The sequence below is a fragment of the Megalops cyprinoides genome, chromosome 24 (genome assembly GCF_013368585.1).
Source record: "Megalops cyprinoides isolate fMegCyp1 chromosome 24, fMegCyp1.pri, whole genome shotgun sequence".
Lineage (NCBI taxonomy): Eukaryota > Metazoa > Chordata > Actinopteri > Elopiformes > Megalopidae > Megalops > Megalops cyprinoides.
In genome coordinates this window covers 8,060,319-8,084,346 of record NC_050606.1, presented here as the reverse complement: position 1 = coordinate 8,084,346, position 24,028 = coordinate 8,060,319, and the positions used below count along the sequence as shown (strand labels likewise).

The window sequence follows — 24,028 nt, the reverse complement described above, 5'->3', positions numbered from 1 at the left end:
TTTTTTTTGTTTTCGCCGAGGCACATTGCGTGACAGTATATACATATTTATCTTGTTGTGACGGACCATTATTTTTGTATGACTGACAATGCGACTCGTAGTGTTTACGGTTATCATGAAACATCTTATATACTCGAAAGATGAGATAGTTTAATGGTCTCTAGCGACCTACAGGTGCTATTTCACTGCCTATTATTCTCTTTCACATATTGTCGTTTCCTTTTAAGTTAACCTTTAGGAAGATAGTTTAGTTAGCTAACTAGGTAGATGTATGCAAGTTAGCTAGCTAACAGCTGAATGGCTGTATTAGTTATCTGTAGCTAATGAAAGAGTCATCAAATGGAACATGCGCCGTTGCTTGGCAGATAGCTACCTTTGCAACAAAGTACCGAGACTAGTCTTACATGTTCCTCTTTCCTAAAACAAGTATTGCATCCTGCTTCAGTAACCACGTTAGCTTGCCATCTCTAGCGAACGAACGTCATTCAAAAGAAACTTGATCTTGCAGTCTCTCGATATCATTTAAGGTGCATTTCCATTAGTCATTATCTGACAACTATATAACTATTTTGCAATGATTCAAACTCGCTGGGTCTGTGATTTTTTTTTTTTTGTTATCTTTTACAGACTTCTCCGTTATTCACAAGTCATATCGCCTGCCATCTTGTGGATAGTTGTGGATAGTGCATGTTGTCAAGTCGTTTAAAGTTCTGAATGAGGTTCTGACAGGACCCTCATTGGTCAAACGCTCCCCGAATATCAAAGCAACCAAACAACGTATTCCGCATATAAAGTCTAAGTGAAGTATGTGGAATCCCAAGCACCCTCACAACTTATTCCCTGAAATAATAAAAGCAGTAAGGCTTCATTTCACACTAATCTCAGCAATATAATTGCCATCTTCACCACGTTCTGTCACAGTTTAGAATAATTTCACATCACATGATTAGTTCTAAAACAAATTAGTTCCGGCAGAAAAGCACATGACCGATGGCTGTGTCAGTGCAACAGTAAAGTGGTAAGACACAATTGCATATTAATGTTCAGCAGGTTCTATTTACAGTCTGATTTAGGGGATGGAAGGGTAGGCCAGCGGCAAGGCCATATATAGTATGAAAAGTGTGAAGCAAGAAGTAGACCTAATATTTCTGTTCACCATGTCACAGTATATATCAGTAGATGGAAACCTGTGATGAAGATACGTTCCATTTCTTGATCTGCAAATGATGGTTGCTATGGAAAGAAGATGATGCCATGCATATCTGTATTTTTCAATCAAGAAAACTAAGTTCAGACAAGCAATATCCCCTACATCTGAGGAAATTAAAGTTTATACATTTTAAAGAAAACCTAAGATCTGGTTTAAACAAATGTGGGTCTGTTCTGCATAGCACAGCATCAACACCAGGCAAATTGTGGCGACTGAGATTGACAAGAACACTCAAAGTGCTTCCTGTATGCATGTCTGGGTCTTCTGTGAAATCTTTGTTAGGCATTAGAAGTAACAGGAAGAAAGAAAGCCCGTGTCACATGTTAAGTTCTTCATCAATTGTTGGTTTCATCTGTCGGCTGCCACTAGGTGTCACTGGAGACTGTATGATACTGAAAATTTTTTGATGACACTGGCTTCGATGGCACATTTGATACTCTGCATATTCACCTCTTCGACTCTGCATGCACGGATTTCCTTTCTTCATCTCTCCCATAGATTTAAAAGCCTTCCTTAGAGTGATAGACAGACATACAGACAGCATACAGCATAAGCAATGGAATCACTCACACTGCATACCAATGTAAATAAATACATTTCAGAACAATGCAATTTGGTGTTTACTTTTTGTCAAATGTTTGCTTTTAAATGTGCAGCTTCGGTATCCATATAAATGTTTTATATGATGTACAAAATGTTTGGTTCTCTTTAATCAGGGTTGTGCGTAAGTGTATGTGTATAAATGGTTTCTGTGGGTTATTTTCAAGTTCTTTCACAATACCATTTTCTCACCCCCATCTGAAAATCATGACATTGTATGAGAAACCTAGACAGTACCACTCACTCAGATCTAGGCCAAAGAATGAAATGCACTGTGGTTGCTTGAAGTGGTTGAGTGGTTAGCAGCAGACTGTTGCAATGGGGCTGAAGAGGAACAGAGGGAGGGGCAGTGGTGTTCCCCACGGGTTTATTGAGCGTTTCTGCTTGCTATCTTATTGGGGTCAGCAGTGGTGATCAGCCTCGGGGTGGCACTGTCCGTTCTGGGTTTAGGGGACAGTGGAATCTATAATTTGTATGGGACACACACATGTACACAACCACAATGTGCGGAGAACCTATAGAAAATTATTTCCTCAAAAATGTTGGCACCCTTCCGAGGATATTCAGGATTCAGGATCCTACTTCCTGATAAATGTAGATCAATGAACTTGAATGTTTTCACTGACACTGCACTGAACAGTTGCATTAACACTTACCATAGTTCATGAATGTCTAAAACTTTACACAATAAATATTGGACTATCATTGGACTAATGCAAGGGAGTCATAAAACTCTGTGGTGGTTGCAAGGGGAATTTACATTCACCTGGATTCAGCAAAATGTCAACAAATCTGGGTTTACATATGCTGCAGGTGTATGGGGTAGTTCTTCAATGGTAAGGAGACAAGCCCAGAGGACTCCTTGGTGTCTAAAGTAAATGTTTGAGTTAAAGGTAAGTGGGCTATTTACCAATCCTTAGTGGTAAAAAAGGAGTATTTTCTTATTGTTAACTGTTGAAAAACTAGCAGTAGTGTGCACAGTGTTTTATCATGTTGTCTGACAAAGATTGCACTGTGGTTGAAATGCGATCTTGTTTGCAATCTACTTTCAATCTACAAAGCAGAAGACAGTTTGCAAAAGTTTGTTTTTGGTTTGTACAGCCTTTTCTGTCCACACCATCTGCATGTGAAGGTCATGCATTTCCAGTCAGTGACAGGTGTTACCTGAAGCACACATGTTGAATGGAGAAAGACTCTTAACTGGCCCAAATGCCCCGTGTTTGCAGCTGGAGCAATCTGCACCAACAGCACAGGGGGCAGACGCTGACTCTGGGTCAGTAAATGAGAGGACCAAAATCAGTTTGGCTGTAATTGAATTCTGGGCCAGGCTGATATGTTTGCTACAGGGTGTTTGCTGCTAAATGGCTCTTCCGCCATGGTTGAAATTAAGAGTTAGTGTTTTTCCATTGGCCACAGCATGCAGTTGTTGCCCGGGTACAGAGGAGAGGGAGGGGGACACCGCACTGACTCTTTCTGTATCTGCTCTGGGAATGTAGGATGATGTCGGGTTGTGGGGGAGGGATATTTATATCAGCTTTCTGTGTTGTGGTGGCGAGAGAGAATGGTAACCTCTCAATGTGCAGTGGAGCATAAGAAAACATAAGGGAGAGGGAGGGATGCTGGAGTGTGGAAGGGAGGGCACATCTGAGGGACACTCTCTGTCTGCGCTGCATATGGGAGTGGGGTGCGTGGAGGGCACTGTAAAGGTGGGAGAGAGACACAGTGGGCAGGACTCAGGTTTGTGGGGCGACACTACATTGTGAGGCATTGAAGGTGCACTGGAAGCCCGGGAGTTACAGACGTGATCAGGTTAGTCCTTCATCATCAAGTCTCATCCCCCCTCTGTGTGTGTGTGTGGGTGTGTGTGTGTGTTTGTGTTGTGTGTCATTTTCGTTTTACTGAATTTACAGAACTGACCTGTCATCTGTGGTGTCAATCTGCCATAAATGATTATAATGATTCAGTTATGATCAGTTTTGTTTTTCTAATGCTTCGTGTTCCTTCAGCAATGCCGTGATGCATTTTACACAGCAAGTTCAATTGCGGGATGTCTGCGGTAAAATTAAATTTATCAGGGTTTTCATTGAATTCTGTTGAATAAGATGAACATGCTAGAGGAAATAAGTCATATTCTGACTGGTGGAATTTGGTTTTAACCGCCCTCAATGTTCACAGCAGGGTAATATCAATGTTCTGCTAGCAGTTGAGCTGTAAGTTACTCATAAACGAAACCAGGCCTGCTATGGCATGACAGTTGTCACATGCTGTACAGACACATTCAAATCAACTTAAAAAAATGCTGTGCATGTCCGCTTGCCTTTTCCACCTTCAGAATAGATGGAGGCCTCTGTTCAATCTACCTACAAGTTGCTTTGTCATGAATTTGAGTTGCAAAGTCAAGCAAGGGTTACATGTCCATTCACATTTGTCATTAATTAAACCCCGAAAAACTGACATAAACATATGACAACTGAAGTCATACATTTATGTCAGCTTTTTCTGCTCTTTTTCCTTTCTTTTTTTGTTCTTTTTCTGGACAGTGATAACAAGGCCTAGTTAGGCAGAGCTGGTATCGCTGTTCAAACCGCACATGCCCTCAAGGGATGGCACACTATTGACTTGATCTTAGGATCTGCCATTTTTCCATTTTAAATCCAGGGTGTGTGCTTTCTGAGGCCGCACATTCATCAAACACTTTATGTCATCAATTTGACCTGTATGTCAAGTCGGCCTGGGTGTGTACGCTTACGCCTGTGTTATTAATTTGTGTTTCAGAGAAAAGTCTGTTGTTGATTATTTGTCAGTTTTCTGTGTAGATGTTTATTCCTCAGCAGTTGTTTCTTGATGAATCAATTCATGTTAGTGCAAGCTATTGATAGGTTATTGACATGTTTGCCATTTTACCCATAAAACACTGGTGATAAAGCACCACTGGTGTGTTTGTGAAGCATTACTGCTACTTAGTGGTATGAAAGACCCATCTGAAGACTGTGTCTCTGAGCAAGAACATAAGCCTGCACCCTTGTACATTAGACTGTATTTTTGCTTTGCAGAGGCTCTTATGTAGAGACTTGCATAGCTTACCATTTTTCACACCCTATCCATTCGTACAGCTGGACGTTTACTGAAGCAAGTCATTTTTACCACAGCTGTGCCACACTTGGGAATTGTTCTGCCAACCCTTGGGTTACAATGCCCTGCTCCTTACCACTATGCAACGCTGTGTCTCTCACACACACACACACACACACACACACACACACACTGTCCCCATCCTGCCTGCCAGTGTGAAACAAGCCCCTGGTCCCTGTCTCTGTCTTCCCACTGTCGTGTGATGGCTTCAGAGCTACAGTATAATCAGTTGCAGTTGTGTCCCAGAGCCGTGACGATACGGGCTGTTTTTCCACATCGCTTCCTTTGCACCCCACCCCACCACCTTTGCTTTACCCTCTCTTGCTTGCCTGTCCTTGATTGCAGGTTCAAATCCTGAATGGTTGGTCCTGAGCATAGCATTATACCCCACTCCCCCCCCCCCCCCCCCCCCAAAAAAAAAAACAGTAAGTGAAATGAGTTAGAGAATACGAGAAATTGTTAGTCACTCTGGTTAAGTGCATCTGCCAAGCAATACACATGGCAGATTAAAGCCTTTCTCCTGGGGTCACCAGTTCGTACATTCATGGGTGTGTTCAGTAAAGTAATGGAAATAGAAATAATAATAAAAAAATGAATATGACAATAAGTTCCATATTTCCAGGATGTGAACTTTGATCCAAGTACTTAGTCTTAAGGTTCACCTGCATCCAAGGCTGCGCAGTATGTTCTGGTTGGATTGAATAAAATACAACCATGAATCATTGCACTGGGGTCAGGGTTTGGTAATCAGCCGGATGAACACAGGAGAAGCAAATGTGATATCTTTGAAGGCAGCACGCCCTTGTATCCTTTCCATTCTTCCTGCTTTATGGCTGCTGAAGTGTAGTGTCTGAATCGGCGAGGTCACAGACTCGGCCATAGAAGGGTGGAGTGTTTAGTTTTAGTCTCATAGCTTAAGGCTTTAAAGCAGTGAGATACAGCGCAGCTGACTGCCATGTAAACGGTCCGTATGAGGGCCTGTGTTTGTCATATGAGGGCTTTGGTTTGGAAAAAAGTGAGGTAAAATTGAGAACTTTTCTTGCTTCCTTTGACTGTTACCCTTGAAAAAAATGACATTCATTGAAATGAAAAATGAAAAATGATCTCATTCATTTTGATCCAGGTTTAATAGCAATCTAGACAAAATGGTGTGTTGCTACATTGTCTTGATGATATCATGCTAGCTTTGCTTATCTTGCAACATGTTACATGTGCCTTGTAAGTGATGCTAATGTCTCACAACCCACAAGCCTTTGGCAGCTGTACCTGCAACAATACCACAGTGCTTTAAAGACTTTTTTAGAGAGAAATCTTTGGAGAATCTTTTGTTTGATGTGTTACGCTTTAAAATGTTATTTATGTAGGAATGCAGGTCTTCCACACAGGAAAAAAAATATTTGAAAATTGAGAAACTTTGCTGTTTTTATGAAAATGGCAAACCACAGAGATTTATGTGCAGGTCTGCACACTACACACTGGTGTATGCTAAAACAAGAACCAGCCATCATCTTTGTTCATTCACTCCCTGTTAGGGTTGCCTTCCTGTCACAAGAAAATCAGCAGATTGTTTCCATGTGTCAATGTTTGTTCAGTCCACTAGATGGCACTAATGTCATGGGAGGCCAATAGGAGTGTAAGGGCCCGGTGGAAGTTCAAACATATCTTTCATTCCGATCAAGTTTTTTCCACATGGTAAATGCATCCAAAAATCTGATACTGTGTGATATACAGAAACCTGGAATAATGTCTTTTCAGTAAGATTTCCTTAATGAGTAATTCTTTAAGACTACTCTTTAGAGTCCTCCGGGGCATTGTAACTGTCTTAGGTGCACTTGACAATACTGATTGGTTCTTGGCTTCTGACGGGCTCCAAATGGAAAGATAGATTGGAATTTCCAAAAATGCAATAATCCCCTTCTGGTGGAGGAGTTGGTGTTTGTTTCCTGGAGGTAAATATTCTACATAGGCCTTTCCCAGAAACCCTGCTAACTCCTATGCTCCCTCTGGCTTAGAGCGGTGCATTGATTTTGTTCGTCTCGCAGTGTTTTCAGAACTGTTTGTTTTGAATGTGCTGATTCTAGTATGGCTGACTCTCTTCATCCATTGAGATATTTTCCAGCGTTTACTCTGGCTGCGGAGTGCTGAGGCTGCCCGGGGTCCTGCTCGAGCCCAGCATTCCTCTTTATTATACAAAGAGAGCTCATGACACGGCTGATTTACTCTGATGACTGTATTCCTACACATACGGTGTGAAATATCCCATGGCCCCGGCCAAGAACGACAGGCCGCGTTACGGATAGCTCCGCGGGGTTCCCCGCGGCTCCCGTGCTGGGAGAGCTCCCCGCTCTCCGCCGCTCCCGTGTTGGGCTCTCCGAGGCTCCAGCACTGGGAGACCTCTCCTCTCTCTGTGGCTCCCGTGCTGGGAGAGCTACTCTCTCTGCAGCTCCTGTGCTGATAGAGCTCCCTGCTGTCTGCGGCTCCCATGCAGGGAGAAATCTCCTGTCTCTGCTTTCAGGAGGGGCTTTTAACCCTCAGCTCTCTCCAGTGTTTCAGCCGTTTTGCAATGCCAGGGGCCTGGAGTCTGATCAGCGCTGGAGGGATGATGACAGCCCTAGAAGCCTGCTCCCTGTCAATGGGCTCTATCAAATACAGTACCTCAGTGGAATCGGGCCTGTTGTATAGCCAACTGGCACAGACAGTCAATGACAGGGACGGAGAGATGTGGTCTGCTGGTACCTATGGCTAAACCAACCAACGTTCCTCAGAAATATACCCCATCTGCCCATCCAGCCATGCCTCCACCACCCTCCCTCCCCGTGAAAATCTATCTACATCTGACCCTGTATGCTAACAATAGTTCAGGTGCTTGATGTACAATCAGGAAAAACTGTGCCATGCAGGCTTTTTTTGCAAGGTGCAGATGTGGGAAGGCAGATGCCGGAAGGAGTTTGGGGTGGGGCAGGGTGTTCTGATTGGCCGGCATGCTGTGGAGGGGTGGGATGTCACGATGAACACTGACGATGCACGTCTGTCTGATACAAAAACTGCAGCTCTCAATCTCGTTAGACCAGGATCAATCAGGGGCGGGATCCAGAACAGCCATCCAGCGCTGCAGCTGCTACAGGGGGCACGGAGAGTTCACCGGGGATGGCTCATTCATTAAGTTTTTCCATTTGTGCAACAATTAATTGTCTACTCATGTAATATCTTGTGGGCTGGAGCATGTAACCACAGCCTTTGGAAGGCCATAAACCGTAGTCTATAGGAACTCGCACAAGCAGAGAACATTCAACAGGTTACTGTTGTGCATTTTGAAAGAGGCTGTTTTTGATCACTGGGCAGTTAGCTGTACGAATGTTCCATTTCTCAATAATAATTTTAATCATAAAAATGTGCGGGAGATAACGAGTACTGTTACTGACAGTGAGAGAGCTTTAAAGCCAAGAGGACGAGCTGGTCTGGGATCTGTAAAACGGCATGACTCGCCGACGATTGGATGGGAAACGCAGTAAAGTTTTTTATATGCGAGGCACGTGCGCGAGTCAAGGTCCAGGGGCGAGTCAGGCCGCAGCTGTGCCTCCACAGGCCTGTGCAGAAAGACCCCCCAGGCCCTGCCACGCTTCACAGTAGCGCCCTCTGCAGGTCTTGGCTGGGATAAGACTCCAGGGATCCCGAACGCAAAGCTTTTTGCGCAATCGGCTCCGTTTTGACAAATTACCGCATTTCTCCCCAAGGATGACAGCGCTCGGCTTGGAAATATGCAGCGTTTTGCTCTTTCCTCCCCCCCCCCCCCCCCCCTCCGTTTTTATTGTCAGAGATTCTTCGAAACTACGTGAAAGCGGAGCCTTGCGTGAAAGCGACACTGCTCTGAGAACCGTCTTCCTCTTCAGCTGAGTTGTTTTTCCCCCTCGTGCGCTGCACTGTCACGATCCGTGCACCGCAGCCAGGGGAGGCTTTTCCGCGGCTGCCGCAACAAGTGACAACTGCCTCCGTGTTCTGGTGAGCCGACAGGTTTCCATGTTCTTCTGTCTCTTTTGCAGGTGGGCGCCGGTTCTTACTGTGAGCCTGCTGTGTTTGCTCCATTGGCCACTCAGGGGCGGCAGTGTAGCATAGTGGGTAAGGCGCAGGGCTCGTAACCGAGAGGTTGCTGGTTTGAGTCCCCTCTGTGGCACTGCTGCTGGGCAAGGTACTTAACCCACAATTGCCTCGGTAAATATCCACATGTATGAATAGATAATGTGTAAAAACTGTAATCAATGTAAGTTGCTCTGGATGCATCTGCTAAATGACAATAATGTTATGTAATGTAACTCCTGTTCAACACAGCGGCAAGTCTGACTGAGGAGCAGCTGTTCTCAGTGACATTCGTGTTACTCAAACATTGGAGCTGTCACCCCAGGTCCCCTCACTTCCACGTTATTGTTTTCTAGGGCTCTGGCATAGGTCCAGCGGAAGGTGGCTCAGTTCATCCTGGGAGCAGCGGTCTCTCCGGAATCGATCGCCGCGCCTCCTTTTTCCCGCCCGGTGCTACTCTGACGCCTCCGTGTGACATTCCGCAGGCGGGCACCATGCCAGCGCTGTCCGCCGGGCCTCGGAAGAGCTCAGGTACCGCGAACCTGCCGTGGTGTAGCCGGGTCAGGAACACTGGCGCTTTTGTTTCCCGGCGCCCCGAGGGACCCGGCCCGGGAAGGCCCGGTCTCCGGTCGCCCCGGAGACGTGGAACGCTGTCCACCCAGCACATCCATCACACCCCGAATCCTCGCTAACTTAATCATCAGTCCCACTGCATGCTTCCCTGAGACTTCACATCCCACAGCCAGGGTCTACAGCAATCAGGCAGCTTTCCTTTGTAAAACTCCACTGGAGAAAGAGACACACACCTCCACACTGTACACAAAAATGATTACACACCTTCCAACCAAACTGGTCCTGCTTATTTTACTCAACATTAAGATTCACCGCAACCAACTTATAATTGAAAATGTTTTGGCAGGGTTGTTATGATTCAATAACGTGTTCACATATTGCACCCATACACAGTCACTTCCCTGTAAGTCACTCACAGAACTGCTAATGCAAGTAAATACTTTGCAGGGTGTCATAGATTTTTTTCTGACTGTCAAACTTACCCTCTAGATAGATTTTGACAGTTGCAAATGTTAACCTTAATTGGGTCTAACTGCTGATGTGATCATGTGACCCTGTCATCATCAAGCTGTACCAGAGTGCTGGTGGCATGCCAGAAGGAGGCCCTGTACCCTCCACAGGGCTGCCAGCGTAGCCTCAGGTGGTGGTCACCTGGGACCAACAATTGCAGAAGTGGATTAAACATTTAACAGGCTGACAGAAGGTCAGGTTTGGATGAGGGAGTAGTTTACGAAGGTCTGTAGCTGTGACCCGTATTTCTCAGAGATCCCCCTTTCCACCCACACGCTCGTCCATTTATCATAAAAATTGATTCTGCCTCAGAACATTTTTCACAAATTGTCACGTTTTCCAGAGGGAATCGAAAAATCCTGAAATCCAGAGCCAGCTGGTGGGAAAGAAGTGGAAAATGACTTCCTGAGCCCAGGAAAGGGAGGTCGAGACACTGCTGGAAAACAATGGAAAACCAAACAAACAGTGGAACAGGAGCACAAGGAAGGCTTGTGAATGAAAATATCCACTCACTACAGAAGCTCACTACAGAAGTCCAGAAACTGTTAGACGTCCAGAGGGGGGCTATTGGTGAGCTTTGGGTGATGCTTTGAGTGGGCTCTGGTGGGCTTTTGTGATGCTATGGGTGGGCTACGGGTGGGTTATGGGTGGAGATTCACCCAGCAGTGCAGAGGGCAGAGATGCCAGGCCCTGGCTTCCATCCTGTGGTACAGGGTGGTATGACGGTGCAGGGTGAGTCCTGCTCACGGTGACCTTTTCACTGCAAGCAGCCGGGCTGCTGCTGACCTTGTTGCTCAGATTGAGAGAGCTGTGCTGCTCTCCTAGCTCTCCCTCCATGTGCGATATCACAGCGAAGTCTTCCAGTGAATACAGTGTAAGGGAGAGAGAGGGGGGGGAGAGAGGGTTAATCTGACAGGTCTCCCTGCTTTCCCAGTGTCGATCTGACAGGTCTCCTGGTTAAAGACGTGTCATTCTCTCTTCTTCCTCTGTCGCAGTGTGGAGGACTGAAGAGGAGCGACAGGCAGGAACAGTGACGGTTAAACGATGTGCTTCCCTCCCGGGCCCAAACCTTCGCAATCATTACGTACCCGTAGTGGAAATTCGTACAGACAAAGTGAAAAGCCAGACCGTCCATTACCACAACAGTCATTTGAAGCAATTACAGGCATGAGACTCGTTCCCTATGAAGCATGTTAGGAGCCACAAATCTGTCCTTGTTGATAGGCCAGTAAAGCCGTATTGTGGAAATAGGAGTGCTCCAGACATCCGGAAAGTGTTTAATTTGTTCACTGCTTGAGAATGGCAACAAAGTGAAGCTGGCTGGCGACGTGACACGGCAAAGACTAGGCTGAAACACTATTATACGCGTGAAATATTTGCAAATAAAAACACACCTTCTTGCGCTTCGTGTGAGAGAAAAACATGTAATCTAATCACAAAAGCCTACATGGGCGCAATGACCGATCATTTTCAACATCAGCAGCGTACCCAACGCTATTTCTGATTGGACCATAAATGAATTCCACGTGTGTGTGTGTGTGTGTGTGTGTGTGTGTGTGTGTGCAAGTAAATGAACAGCACGAATAAACCTAGAATATCAGTGGGTGTCTGTAGCACATGTGCTTGCATTGTGTGCTTATCCCTGAGGGAACTGCTGGGATCATTCTATCTGCACATGACAGGTGTGTGATGCTGTGCTATTCCTGTGCTTGTATACCATGCACTTGGAAGCACTCATATTTTCTCACATTTTCCATTAAGATAAACAGGCCTGGTTGACATATTGTGTTTTATGAGAACACAGTATGTTTAATCTCTGCAGGAGTGGCTTTATTCATTACCAGTCTGCTTTCTGCAATAACAAATTCAAATGTAGTGTTCAGATTAAGATCTAATAAATAAATGAACGGATGAAACCAAACAGTAAAATAATGAACCCAGGGAAAACAATAAAGAAGATGGAAAACTGGCTTTGAACCGTCACCACTGGAACTGGGGCCACTGGGAAGGCTGTGGTTAGGGTTTGCTTTCTTTCTAACTTTTTGGAGTTTAATGGATCCATTGGAACGAGATTAAGGGGACATTTGGTGAAGGGATTTATCCCACACCATATGTTTAAATCCTAAAGGGCAAAGCACGGGGACTGTTCCCATGACCGGCCAATGGCTCGCGAGGACGGACTTTTGTGCCCTTGTGTGAACACTTTGATGTCCTCTCCTGTCACGTGTCTGGGACACAATTCGTTTTCCATGACTTGATATTCCTGTACCTTTTAACATGCTTAGGAACCACTGGAAGTATATTATTAATTACCTAAAGCAGATAATTGTATTGCATGCTTTACTTGGTTGACAAACAACTATTGTCCAGGACCAACCTCATTGTTGACATATGACATACTTATTTGGCTGAATATTAAATTCCTTGCACATGGGCACAACAGCAATGCCTTATTCTTGGTTTTGAACTTGCAACCCTCTGGTTACGAGACCAGTTGCCCAGCTATCCTGTATTTTGTTTGGACCTGCATGCCTCAGAAGATTAAAGATTTTTATTTGTCTTGAGAAACAACTCTACACCTCGACTGGAGTTACACATATCCTGCTGGACTGGTAAGATCTGCTGTTAACAGGCCATACCTCATCCCTGGATTGACTCTCAGATGTAAGCCCTGGAACATTTATGATTGTGTTGTCTCTCTCTCTCTCTTCTCTGGATTGATATTAAGCATGAGGGATCCATTCACGGACTCCTGTTTAATATTAGAAGAGCAGAATGAAATATAATGGCACAGAGTGGCGGCACATTGGGGCATAGGGGTGAGGTAGTGGTTGGCACTACAGCCTCCCTGGTCTGGAGTCTGGAATATATACACAGATCCTGTCGTCTGTATGCGTGTGTTGCACCTACATGTTCTCCACGTGTCAGGGGGGTTATCCTGCTGGTCTGGTTTCCTCGCTGCTCCCAGAGACAGGCGCGCGCCGGGTGATTTGCTCATTCTCAAACTGGCTGTCCCTAGGCCCTGCTCTATCCAGGGACTTGGATCGGCGGTGGCTGTCTGGCTTTGCCTCGTGGGCTCGGATAGCCAGTGGGGGCCCCTGGGAAAAGGGCCTGTCAGAATACGAACGGATGATGAATTTCACTGTCAGAGAAGTTATGAGCGCAAGTCAAATTAGGTGTGCGTCTGTTTGTGTCTGTGTCTGTCTGTGTCTGAGCCCGAACCCGTGCGCAGTGTCAGACAGAAGCAGGTCCCACTCAGCTGTGCATTTAATCGCCATCCCACCCGACATGGACAATATCCAGCAACAGAAGCCTGCAGAAGCTCTTTGTTCAGAACCGAAACCCATTAGATGTGCTTCAATGCAGATTATGGGTCCTGTTTGACCTCAGAGACTCTGTGTCTTGCTTGCCATCTTTGGGTTGCACATACCTGAAGCAGAGGCCTTCCATTTTAAGCCTTTTTCTATATTTTCCTCTTGCACAACTACAGAACCTCTGTTTAATCCTGGTAATATTCTGCATATATGACCTCTATAATGGAAGAAAACCTGTTGAATTTGTCAGCATCCTCAGCCATCTTGCACTCAAACAGACAGCTGCTTCTGCGTATGTTCGCCCACTGAATTCAGCAATGAAAACCAGCAAAATTAGACAGGCCCCTCTCGTCAGTTTGAATCTAACATGGGAAAGGGGAGGGTTAAATAGTTAGTGCAGGGTCCAGTTAGGCTGTTATTGGGCCTATAAAAGTCACCAGTGTTATTCTGGGTAATATGTGTAGGTCCCTCAAGTATGTATTGCCTGCAACATTAAAAACATAGGCTGAGTGTCTGCCTTTTCACTTAGCAGAGACAGAAAGACAGACATTCAGTCAGAGAGACAGACAGACAGACAGAGAGGCAGGCAGGCAGGCCGGCAAAAGAAGTAACTCCTTTACCGAATATGCCTCCTCACTAAAAGCAAGTCATTCCTTTTTTTTCACGGCCCCCTCTTGTCCCGCGCCATCCTGTCTTTTCAAACAGAGGCAGCATAATTGCACCGCAATCATTTCCAATAACGAAACACAGCGCTTCCGTATTTTTCATCATTAACCCGCAGGCTCTATTGCTTCCACAGACACGGGGCCTAATAACGTAGCTATGAGTGATATGACAAGAATGACGATATCGGATTTCTCGAGACTAACAGTAAGTTTTTCCACACCGACGTGAAGAATGCAGGGCATCTGGAATCTGTGACGCGAGAACCAGGGGTTTGCTACGGGAGCACTACATCCATTTCCAGCCATTTATTCCTCTCTCAGGAGCCCCGCTCCTGCCACAGGGATACAGTACTGAAACCTGAGAATTTGTTGCCACTGGAAGGCTTCCCTGTTTCCAATTACACTGCATCAGAATGAAAATTTCCACTTCGCTTTTCGCAAAAGGGGTGGGTGTCAGGGTGGGGAGAAGGGGGGGTTGGGGAGTTCTGTTTGATTGGAGAGCGATTTTATTTTTGTATTTTTTTCTTTTTTTTTTTTTTGTAAGGATAAAACTTTCTGTCCTCATGCAAAGAACAGTGAGTACTGGACAGAACATCATTTTGAACTAACTAGCTGGTATTATTTATAAGCATTATTATTAGTATTGCTGCTCTGTTTTGGGTATAAATAGAGTGCTTATAGGTTACCTAGGTCCCCTTGAAATTCCTCCCCAGCCTCCCCCATCCAGACCACTGTTATGGACTTTGTTTTATATGTGTGTGATGAAGGTTACTGAGTTTGCTGTCTCTGTAGGGGTTGTTATTTACCTGTGTAAAGAAGGTTTTTGTATCTAGTTCATTGTTACATTTTTGGTCTATGTTGTTATGCTGCAGGTTGTTGGGTCTAGCCTAATAATGTGTTCTGTTTTGTCTGCATGTGTGTGAGGCATGCTATTGGGTCTGGCTCCCTGCTACTGGCTATGATTTATCTGTTAGCAAGAAGTGGGTTGTTGGATCTGGCTTCATGTTCTGGATAATGTTTTGTCTGCAAGTGAGATGGTTGTTGGATTTAGGCCCCTGGTTTGGGCTATTTTGTCTGTGTGTGAAGTGGTTAGCCATGCAGTTATTTCGGTGGTTTCATTTCACTTTTAAAAGTTGTTGGTCTATCAAAAATAAGCCTCCGGCCACCTGTGTTGTTCCAGTGGGAGTGGAAATTTGTGAAGGATTTGCACACTTGTGAAGAGTTTCAGTTGGAGAGGAATAACCTCAGTCTGACCTGTTTGTTTTTCCATATATTAAAAAAAATCTTTAATATGCCTGAGGATTATTAACAGAAATCAATTTTTAAAGGATTAATCTTGAAGAAAAACTGGACTAATTGGGTGCCTTCAAGGATGTATTTATGGCTTTTTCCCTGGAACCAGCTTGGTTCCCATAGACAACCAATCATTTGCAAGAATAATTTGGCACTCAAACCAAAATGGAGAAAATATATATCATTGCTGAAAAGGTAGTCACTAAAAATGGCCCTAATAATAACAACTACGCAGAAGGTAAGAAGAGAACACATTTAATGAATTTGGAAATTTTCAGCACAGTATTGTTTAAAACACAAGCATCATACTATTTCCACATGTTATAAGAAGAAAACGTTCAGCTCATAAAATATCTCAGGGCCTCAGTCATTGCCCCTTTTTTGTTTTTAGTTTATTTTTTTGGCTGACAAGCAGGGAACACAAATCTCGATGTCATGTAGCATGAAACAAACAATAACCTGTTTGTCTGAAAACATAGGGTTCTCCTGATGTGACCCAGTACAGTATGCGTGTATTCAATTAGGCCCTTCAGGGAACTGCCTCAATTTCTGTCTCTGTGGCAAAATGTCTTTGAAGAGTAGCCTGCAGCTAACTATTGGGAGAACTTGAGGTCAGTAATGAAGTGGTTGTGGAACAATGAAAACTAAATAAATCAGCTCTGAAATGTTTGTGTCGTTAGCTTTGGTAAGTGTGCCTGGCCTGGAACCATTTTTTGTGGGTGATATATTATGTCGAGGTGCTTGATGTTTGAGTTTTGTAGCTGTAGGGTTTCGTGTCCAAATTCATGCGATGGCACTGAAACCATGGATATGGCTGGAGGAACATGGCAGCTTGGATCTATCAATCAGCTCTGAAACTGTTACTGTCATTATGGCAGCCTATGCAGAATCATTTTTCTACTCATAGATGATATATTTCTTTCGCAAGCATGAGAAATGCTATCGCCATTATGGCTGTTTAACATAGGTCAAGAGGACTGGTTCTTCCTGTTGGATCCAAGATACTTGGGTAGTTATGCACTTGAGGCTTTGGATTAAAAGCAATTTTAAATGAATGTTGATACATGTTCTATGCTGCAATATTGAGGATTGTACCAGGCAATTTAAGAATGATTCACAATTATATAATGAGATGCTTTGCGCTTCCATACAAGTTGATATATCTTATTAAGCACAACATTATAATAAATGAGGAAAAATCACATTTTTGGCCAAAAATTTTATCAGAAATTTTTTCTGGGAGCAATATTATCATGATTAGCCTGCTTGGAATACATTTATATTCCATAAGACCGTAAAAAGCAAGTGAACAGCCTCACTAACTGTAGACTATAAGAACACTTGAAGGTGCACTGCTTTTGAATTCACATTACTGAACCTTATGTCAACATCTGGTTTTCATCATAAGTATTCAAATCAATGAACTGATAATAGCTCTGAATTATTAAATGCTAAGCGACAGCGACACTGTCATTATTTCCCTCTCATGTTTCTGTTCAGTTTCTCAGACTTCCTCAAAATCTGGTAAAGCATCTATATTCTTTAAACACCTCTTTCGTTTTCCCACTGCTCACCACTGAGCTCGCTGTTATCGATCGGAGGGATATCAATTTACGAGCTTGTTCGAACTGAAAAGGAAGTAGGCGATTTGAAACTGTGGGTCAGCTCTCCTCGGCTTTGATCTCCACATGTCAGGCTGCCCGAGACGTGTCCGCTGAACAGGCGTATTTCAAACACTGACCCTGCAGCCATTCAAACATTTTTCGGAAGTCCCTAGAGAGATGTTTTCCTGCACACACCTGCAGGTGGACAGTAGACCTATGCCAGATGTATTTCCATATTTGTATTCCTTGTACAGATCGTTTTCACCAGGCAACATTTGACACAGCTTGGGATTAACATCTCTAAAGATTTGTCATCTCACTGAGTGCACATTGTAACAAAATATAATAATAATACAGACTAAAATATAATAATAATGATAATAAAGTTTAGGCTATGGTTTGATTTACAATGAACCCCTCTGTACTGGACTGAAGCTGCAGTAAGTGTGTGCCCTGTTCTGGCATGGACTGTTCGATTAACTGAAGGCTTGTCCAAAAAGGGTTAAAATCCTGGCCAAAGGATCCAAGTTATGGTCAAGTGCTTGGAGTTATTTATCTCGGTCTCTCTTTTCCTTGCTCCCGTTGGTACCCTTCTCTGTCTCTTTATCCCAGGACTCTGTACTCCTCTCAGCATCACTCTCTTCTCTCTCCTTATTTCTCTGTCTGAGTCCCCACATTTGCAGCTGTGTAGTTCTTGGCGGGAGGGCTATACCTCCGTTGCTGGTTTCGTTTGGAAGCTTGCTTGTGCAATGGGCTGTACTGAAGAATCTCACAGCACCGTTATGAGTGAGGGAAATACTCCTTGCCTAGATTTATTTCATAGTCCACAGGACTTAGACCCTCCACACAGTGCGAATCTCAAGGCTCATCTAAAGTCATCAAAGCCCTACGCCTGTAACATCTGAAGTACATTTGCCGCCACCAGTCAGTGTGATATCGTTACAGCAAGCGTGGATTTCAGGGAGGTTACTCTAAGACGTAGAGCTCTCGGTTCGACAGTCAAAGGTATTTGTCAAGGTTCGCCTTCCCTGCATGTTCCAAAGCCCCCGCTCTCTCTGTCCATGAGCTCTCGTGGATCTGAGCCCTGACCGATCGGACAAACAAGCCTCATAGTCAGACAGTTTCCTTCAGCCGAACAAGCGGGCAGTCACGCTCTCCTGCGATATTTCAAACCCCAAACAAGCAACTGATCTTTTCACCATACACCAATATCGAATGACCCCTCTTTGAAAACATTTTTTTCCAAGCGCATGGATCAGCGCCGGAGCCAGACGGGTGAAGCGGACGGGAGAGAGAGGGGTCCCGCGTCACGCGAGATGGGGCGCCCCCAGAGCCCCGCCCTCTCGTCCCATGAGGCCGAGCGGTGATGGCTTCTCCACATGCTCTCGCCTCTGCACTGTCCCGTGTCCCTTAAATCTTTTATACTATGACCTGACATATGCGTTTCCAGCTCGTAAATGGAGGTGGGGAGCAGGTGACCTGCCGTCAGGTTCGGTTCTGATGAGCACTGCGGTTAGGCCGTTGTCCCACGAGGCCCAGGCTGGCGCTCGTCAAGCTCCCTGAGACAGGTGTGTGAGTATTAAAAAAAAAACCCAACTGCAAACTTTAACATAACTGAATATTTACTACCGACACAGAAGGTGCAGAGCTTAAAATAACTTTTCCTAGCGCTCAAAACTCAGGTAAGAAGTGCATAGCATTTTGTGCTACGTTGCATTAAGATGACTCAAACTGAATGTGTTGTTAGGCATGTGTGGGTATAAGCCTTTTTTATATGTTGTGTAACTGAGATCTGAGCATTTGAAAAAGTTATTCTAAGTACAACCATCTAAATTGGTTCTATCAATTCATTAAGTCTCAGTGGGCAGCAGCTGTTCACTCATTACATTATTGTTATTTAGCAGACAGTCTTACCCAGAGCAACTTAAAAGGTTACAATTTTTACATGTTATCAATTTTTACAGCTGGATATTTACTGAGGCAATTCTGGGTTAAGTACCTTGTCCAGGGGCACAACAGCAGTGCCCCGGTGGGGAATCAAACCAGCAACCTTTCGAGCTCACAAGCCCTGCTCCTTACCACTATGCTACACTGCCACCCATAAGACCCATGCCTCACGGTACAGACAACAAGATGCTGCTGGTGGGATGGAACAGCAGGGCCTGGTGGGATGGAACAGCAGGGCCAGTGTTAACTATACCTGAATCAAACTGATTTGAGATCTGTTTAAATGCACCTCCATAGTTACCCTGGCCTATATGAGGGCACTTTACTGCTCTCTTAAATTGGGTTCGGTTACATTTGGACATTCCATCTCTAGTCGTTTCGTGTCAGCTCTGGTCAGGTTCTCCTTAAATTGAATTTAAAAATCTGCTTTTCTCTAAGCTGGCAGGCGAGCAGGCCCCTGTGGATATTATTATGACTCCTGTTTGTTTTAAAGATCATCAAATGGCTTGAGACACTAGTCATTGCAATGCGTTCTGGCTTCGGTCTGGACACAGCATGCTGCAGACATTCGAGGGGATCGACCAGATAATGGCAAAAAGGGAAAATTCATGAAGTAATAAATGTCAAGTTGTACCCACAACCTTAGTTATTTATTTATGCATTTATTTATTTCTTTACTTTCTTATTTTTTAAAAGGAGAAATAGATTTAGAAATCTAAAAAAAAAGTGGTTATGCTGGCTGTCACTTTCTGCATGTTGATTTATGCTTGGGAAATTTGTGGGAAGCCATGGCATGGTACAGCATGATGCCAAGAGGGTGTCTTGGCAAATAAGGAAAGCTAAGAGTACACAGCTCATGAGGATGGCATTTGCATCTACAGTATCGATGTCACTTTTTCTGTTTGTATGATCCAGGCAAGAAATAGCTTTAACAAACACAACAGAAATTGGTAATTCTTGAGGCAGTATTGTGTGCTTGAACTAAATGTCCCCTCAACAGACAGAAATCCTGGACATTGCCTTTAGAGACAGAGTTTGGTTGCTATAGCTTTTTGAAAATAAAAAAGAAAAAGTGTGTGTGCTTGTGAGCACGTGTAAGTGTATGCAGTCGTGTGTGTGCGTTTGCAGAAACAGTATTGACCTCCATCTCCTTCCTCTTCCTCCCCAGGTGTGTGTGAGCTGCTGGCCACCCTTCCCATGCAGATTCAACCTCATGTGAGTGAGGAGGACAGCGACTTTCTGCAGGACATGTTTGCAGACCAAAGCCTCCTGTCCCTGGTCAAGGTAACCCGCAAAGTTCTCCTTCAGACAATGAAGGGAGGAGGTGGCAATGGAGTCACTGAGCATCAGCTAACCTGCACTCCACTCCAGTCCTCTAGGTCTCACTGCCTTTTATCACTTTCTCTCTCCTTTCTCTCCCTACGTCTCTCAGACCATTTCATTATTGATCTCTTTCCCCGGTGCTGTTAGCTCTTTCTCTCTTTCCCTCACACCCCTCTCGCTATTTCTTCTCTCTCTTGTCTTCTCGTCTCCACTTCTGTTCTCCCGCTCTTTTACACCCACTAACTGTCTCTTTATGTGCAGCATCCTGCTGATCACATTCCTTCGGACGGCGCAGTAAAGCGGAGAGCTCCAGAAACACAGTGATGAATGCATGTGCTAGCTTCGCGTTCGAGCCAGCCAGCGCTAATGAGTGAAGCACATGCTCTCTGGCCTTGCTCGGGGAAGCAGTGAGGAGCTGAGTTGCGCAGAAGCCAAAACGCAGCCGCTTCCAACATTCAAGGACAGCCGTGGCCCAGTAGCGGCTGCCACGGCCGTTTCTATCCCGATTTCCATCCCTTCATGAGTGAGAAACTCCTCACTTGTAAGAATTTTATTGACTTTGACTGAGGCTCTTCACAACGCATTAAGTTTATTCTCTGCTCAGAAGCGTTTTAAACGTTTTAACCATTTGGTTCGTGACATTATTTTTAAACAAAATGTTATTTATTGTGATGGAAAAGATGAATGTTTTTAGTAACCATTTAGTTTCATTTCAAACTCAATCATTTCAACATTTTCTATCTGTATTTGTCTCTTATCAAGGAAGACTCCATAGTATGAATACATACTGTAAAATATATCATTGGATTGGTCAAAGAAAATGAAACACGGAGAAAACAAATTATGCCTGAAATCATTTTCTTGGTATTAATATGTCAGATTACAGGACGTATATACATTTTTCATATGTATTGCATACACATATAGTGATTTTCTTGGCTCATATGATTTGCTTGTGCTCATGCTTTGTAGTTTTTAAATATTTCTACATTGCTGTGCATATGCTTATAAGACATTCCTCTCCCAAAAATTGCATTGCAGTAGAATACATTTATATCATTGCTGCGTTTTATTTTTTAAATAAGGAACGTGGTGCACATAATGTAATTTTACATATTTCTCAGAGACTTGGCCATGGGCCATTTCATACTGGCCTGTGTGTGTTTTTCCATGACCAGCCAGACAGCAATAACTGGCCCTGCCACAGCAAGCATGGACACTGCAGCAGGACTGTGGAGGAAGAGAGAGTGATGGGAGGGAGAGAGGGAGATTTACTGGGAAGGGGCAGACACAGGGGTATTTATAGGGAGAGGGGAGGAAGGCACATGATTTACAGTGATGTGGAGAGACAGGGTGATTTACAAGGATAGAACTGTAGTAGGGAGACTGACAGGGATGTGGACAGAGACAGGAGGATTTTCGCAGACAGGCAGAGATGAAGAGACTTACTGGGATAGGGGCAAATACATGGAAACTTACAGGGATACAACAGTGTAGACACAGAGGGACTTAGACCAATACCCTAGGAGACAAGGAAATTTACAGGGATAGGGGGATAGAGGCAGGGGGACTTAGAGGGATACGAACAGCTACAGGGATATGCACTCAGATAGGGCAAGCAGCAGATATACACAGAGACAGAAAGAGAGGCGGGGAGATTTTACAGAAATGGGGCAGAGCAGGGAGCAAACAGGGACAGGCATGAGGAGATTGACAGGGCGGAGACAGAGACAGGGGAGAGTGACAGCCTGACACGCGCAGGTAGGGCCAGCGCTGACAGCGAGCCCGGGCAGATGGGAGGGGAAATACCAGAGAGTGGCTGTCAGAGGCCCAGCTGTGAGGCAGCTGTGGGGACTGGCCAGAGAGTGGCCTGAAAGAATTCAATTTTCGGGAATAGTCTGGCAGCCTGGACACCAAATTACCAGTATACATCTGTATATACTAACAGCTCCAACCTCATAGACTGGTACAGCCAGTCCTTGACAGCAGTGGTCATTTTTTTTATTAATTTTATTTATTCATTCTTCAACTAGAGGGCATAGATTGTATTGTACATTGTTAAAAAATGTTTCACTTCTGTGAAGAGCTGGATTCTCTGTGGTCTGCATTCTACACTGCCTTGTTCTGCAACAGCAGGCTTACATTCCACGGGCCCTCTCAACCACAGTCTATAAATATCTCAGACATTTACAGCTGAATGCTCCCTAATTCAGCACAGCTACTGTAGTTTAATATATAACCCATTTAGGAAGAAAATCGGGTAAACTTTGGCACACACACGTAGTTTAAAATGTAAGCACGGCTTAAAGTGCGCGCAAATCTCTAGAAGGAAGGTAATTAATTTCTGTCCTCTTGAAGCGCGCTGAAGTCAGTTTCAGACCATCCCTGACTTTTGAGGTCAGCGGGATTTGTCATCCTCTGCGCGGCATGTTAGTGGAGAGGCAGGTACGGGGTGCTAGGATGCGCTCACCTTTTCGGAATTTCTGGCAGGTGTGCCTGGCAACCGTCAGCGGCACACAGCGTCGGTAATAATCCCGCCACGTACAATTTCACAAGCGTTTAATGAGCCTATAAATCGCTGGAGCTGGGGGAGCGAATGAAGACATTGTCATAATCTGACAGGTGAAAGGGCTAAGCCCGCTGCATGGAAGCCGTCAGTCCCCACCTTGACTGTGACTGTGGAGAATCGGAGGCCGAGGTCCGCAGAGATCTTGAGCAGATTTCCTGAAAAGAGGCAGAGAGGGAGATGGCCCCCGCCACTGGTACATCACAGCAGGGAACAATGAAGCTATGGAAAGGGAGAACCACTGTGTCAACACGCGGACGAAATTCGGGGAGAAAACTGATCCCTTTAACATTAAAAGCGATATTATTATTTTATTATTTGTTTTTTTTTTTTAAACATTCCTCATTTTAGGATTCATTCGTCAAATTCCAAGTTTGTGTGTGAAGCCTCGGGCCACATGATACAGCTTTTGATTTTTGATTCGTTCCAGGTAATAAGTAGCTCATCCATGTCACAGTCAGTTCTTGTTTCCTTCCTTTCAGCAAGAACCCTTTGTAGTGCTCATAAATGCCAATCTACAGATGATCTGTAGATTCAGGGCTTTGCTTCCCTTCTCCATGTTCCTCTGTCAGATATATTGTCAGGCTTTATTGTGTATATTTTAGGATTTATTAATATACAATTCTACCATGTACATTTTTTAAAGTTAACAATCAGGGGGTGAATGCTGACAAGATTTGATTACCTTTCACGTAATATGACTCGTCCATGTGGTTGAGAGAAATCAAACGTTTACCCTGGAAAAAGTCCGAAAATCATGAACGATATTTCCTGTTTTATGGTTTCTGCCACGCAGCCTCACTTCGGGACACGAACGAAAACGAGGTGTTTTTTTTTTGTGAATGTGTGGGGGAGATTACTGTTGTACTGAACCATTAAAGACTGCACTTTGAGTGCCATAATAAAAAGGCCATGGCTCTCCACCTGATCAGAGAGCAGCTACAGGTGCCTATTGTTTACACTTCTCAGGCTGTATTTCTTGTGCATCACCCAATAGTTAAAACCAGTGACTCTTCCTTGAGGCTATGCTCAGACCTGCCTCTGTATTCGCAGCGCCTCCTGCAGGTAGTGTTGAGGACAGTGAGTCTGGGACCCGCCACACAGCTGTCTGACAGAACAGGCTCCTGTGTCATTTGAGAGGAGTGAGTAATTTTATGTATAGTTAAAGCACCTCTCTCATCCAGAATTCCCTCTTTGCGATATTATACCTGAGCTCA

The 24,028-nt window shown here is 44.5% G+C and overlaps 1 protein-coding gene across 1 annotated transcript in view; it reads left to right on the top strand.

Annotated features, from left to right (window-relative positions):
- Positions 1-18,225: 18,225 nt before the first annotated feature.
- Positions 18,226-24,028, top strand: part of LOC118771535 (MAGUK p55 subfamily member 7-like) — a 55,771-nt gene continuing 49,968 nt past the window's right edge. Inside the window, exons 1-3 of the mRNA XM_036519542.1 lie at positions 18,226-18,338; positions 18,515-18,543; positions 20,091-20,206. Coding sequence (XP_036375435.1) covers positions 18,226-18,338; positions 18,515-18,543; positions 20,091-20,206 — 258 coding nt within the window. The remainder of the gene's footprint in view (positions 18,339-18,514; positions 18,544-20,090; positions 20,207-24,028) is intronic.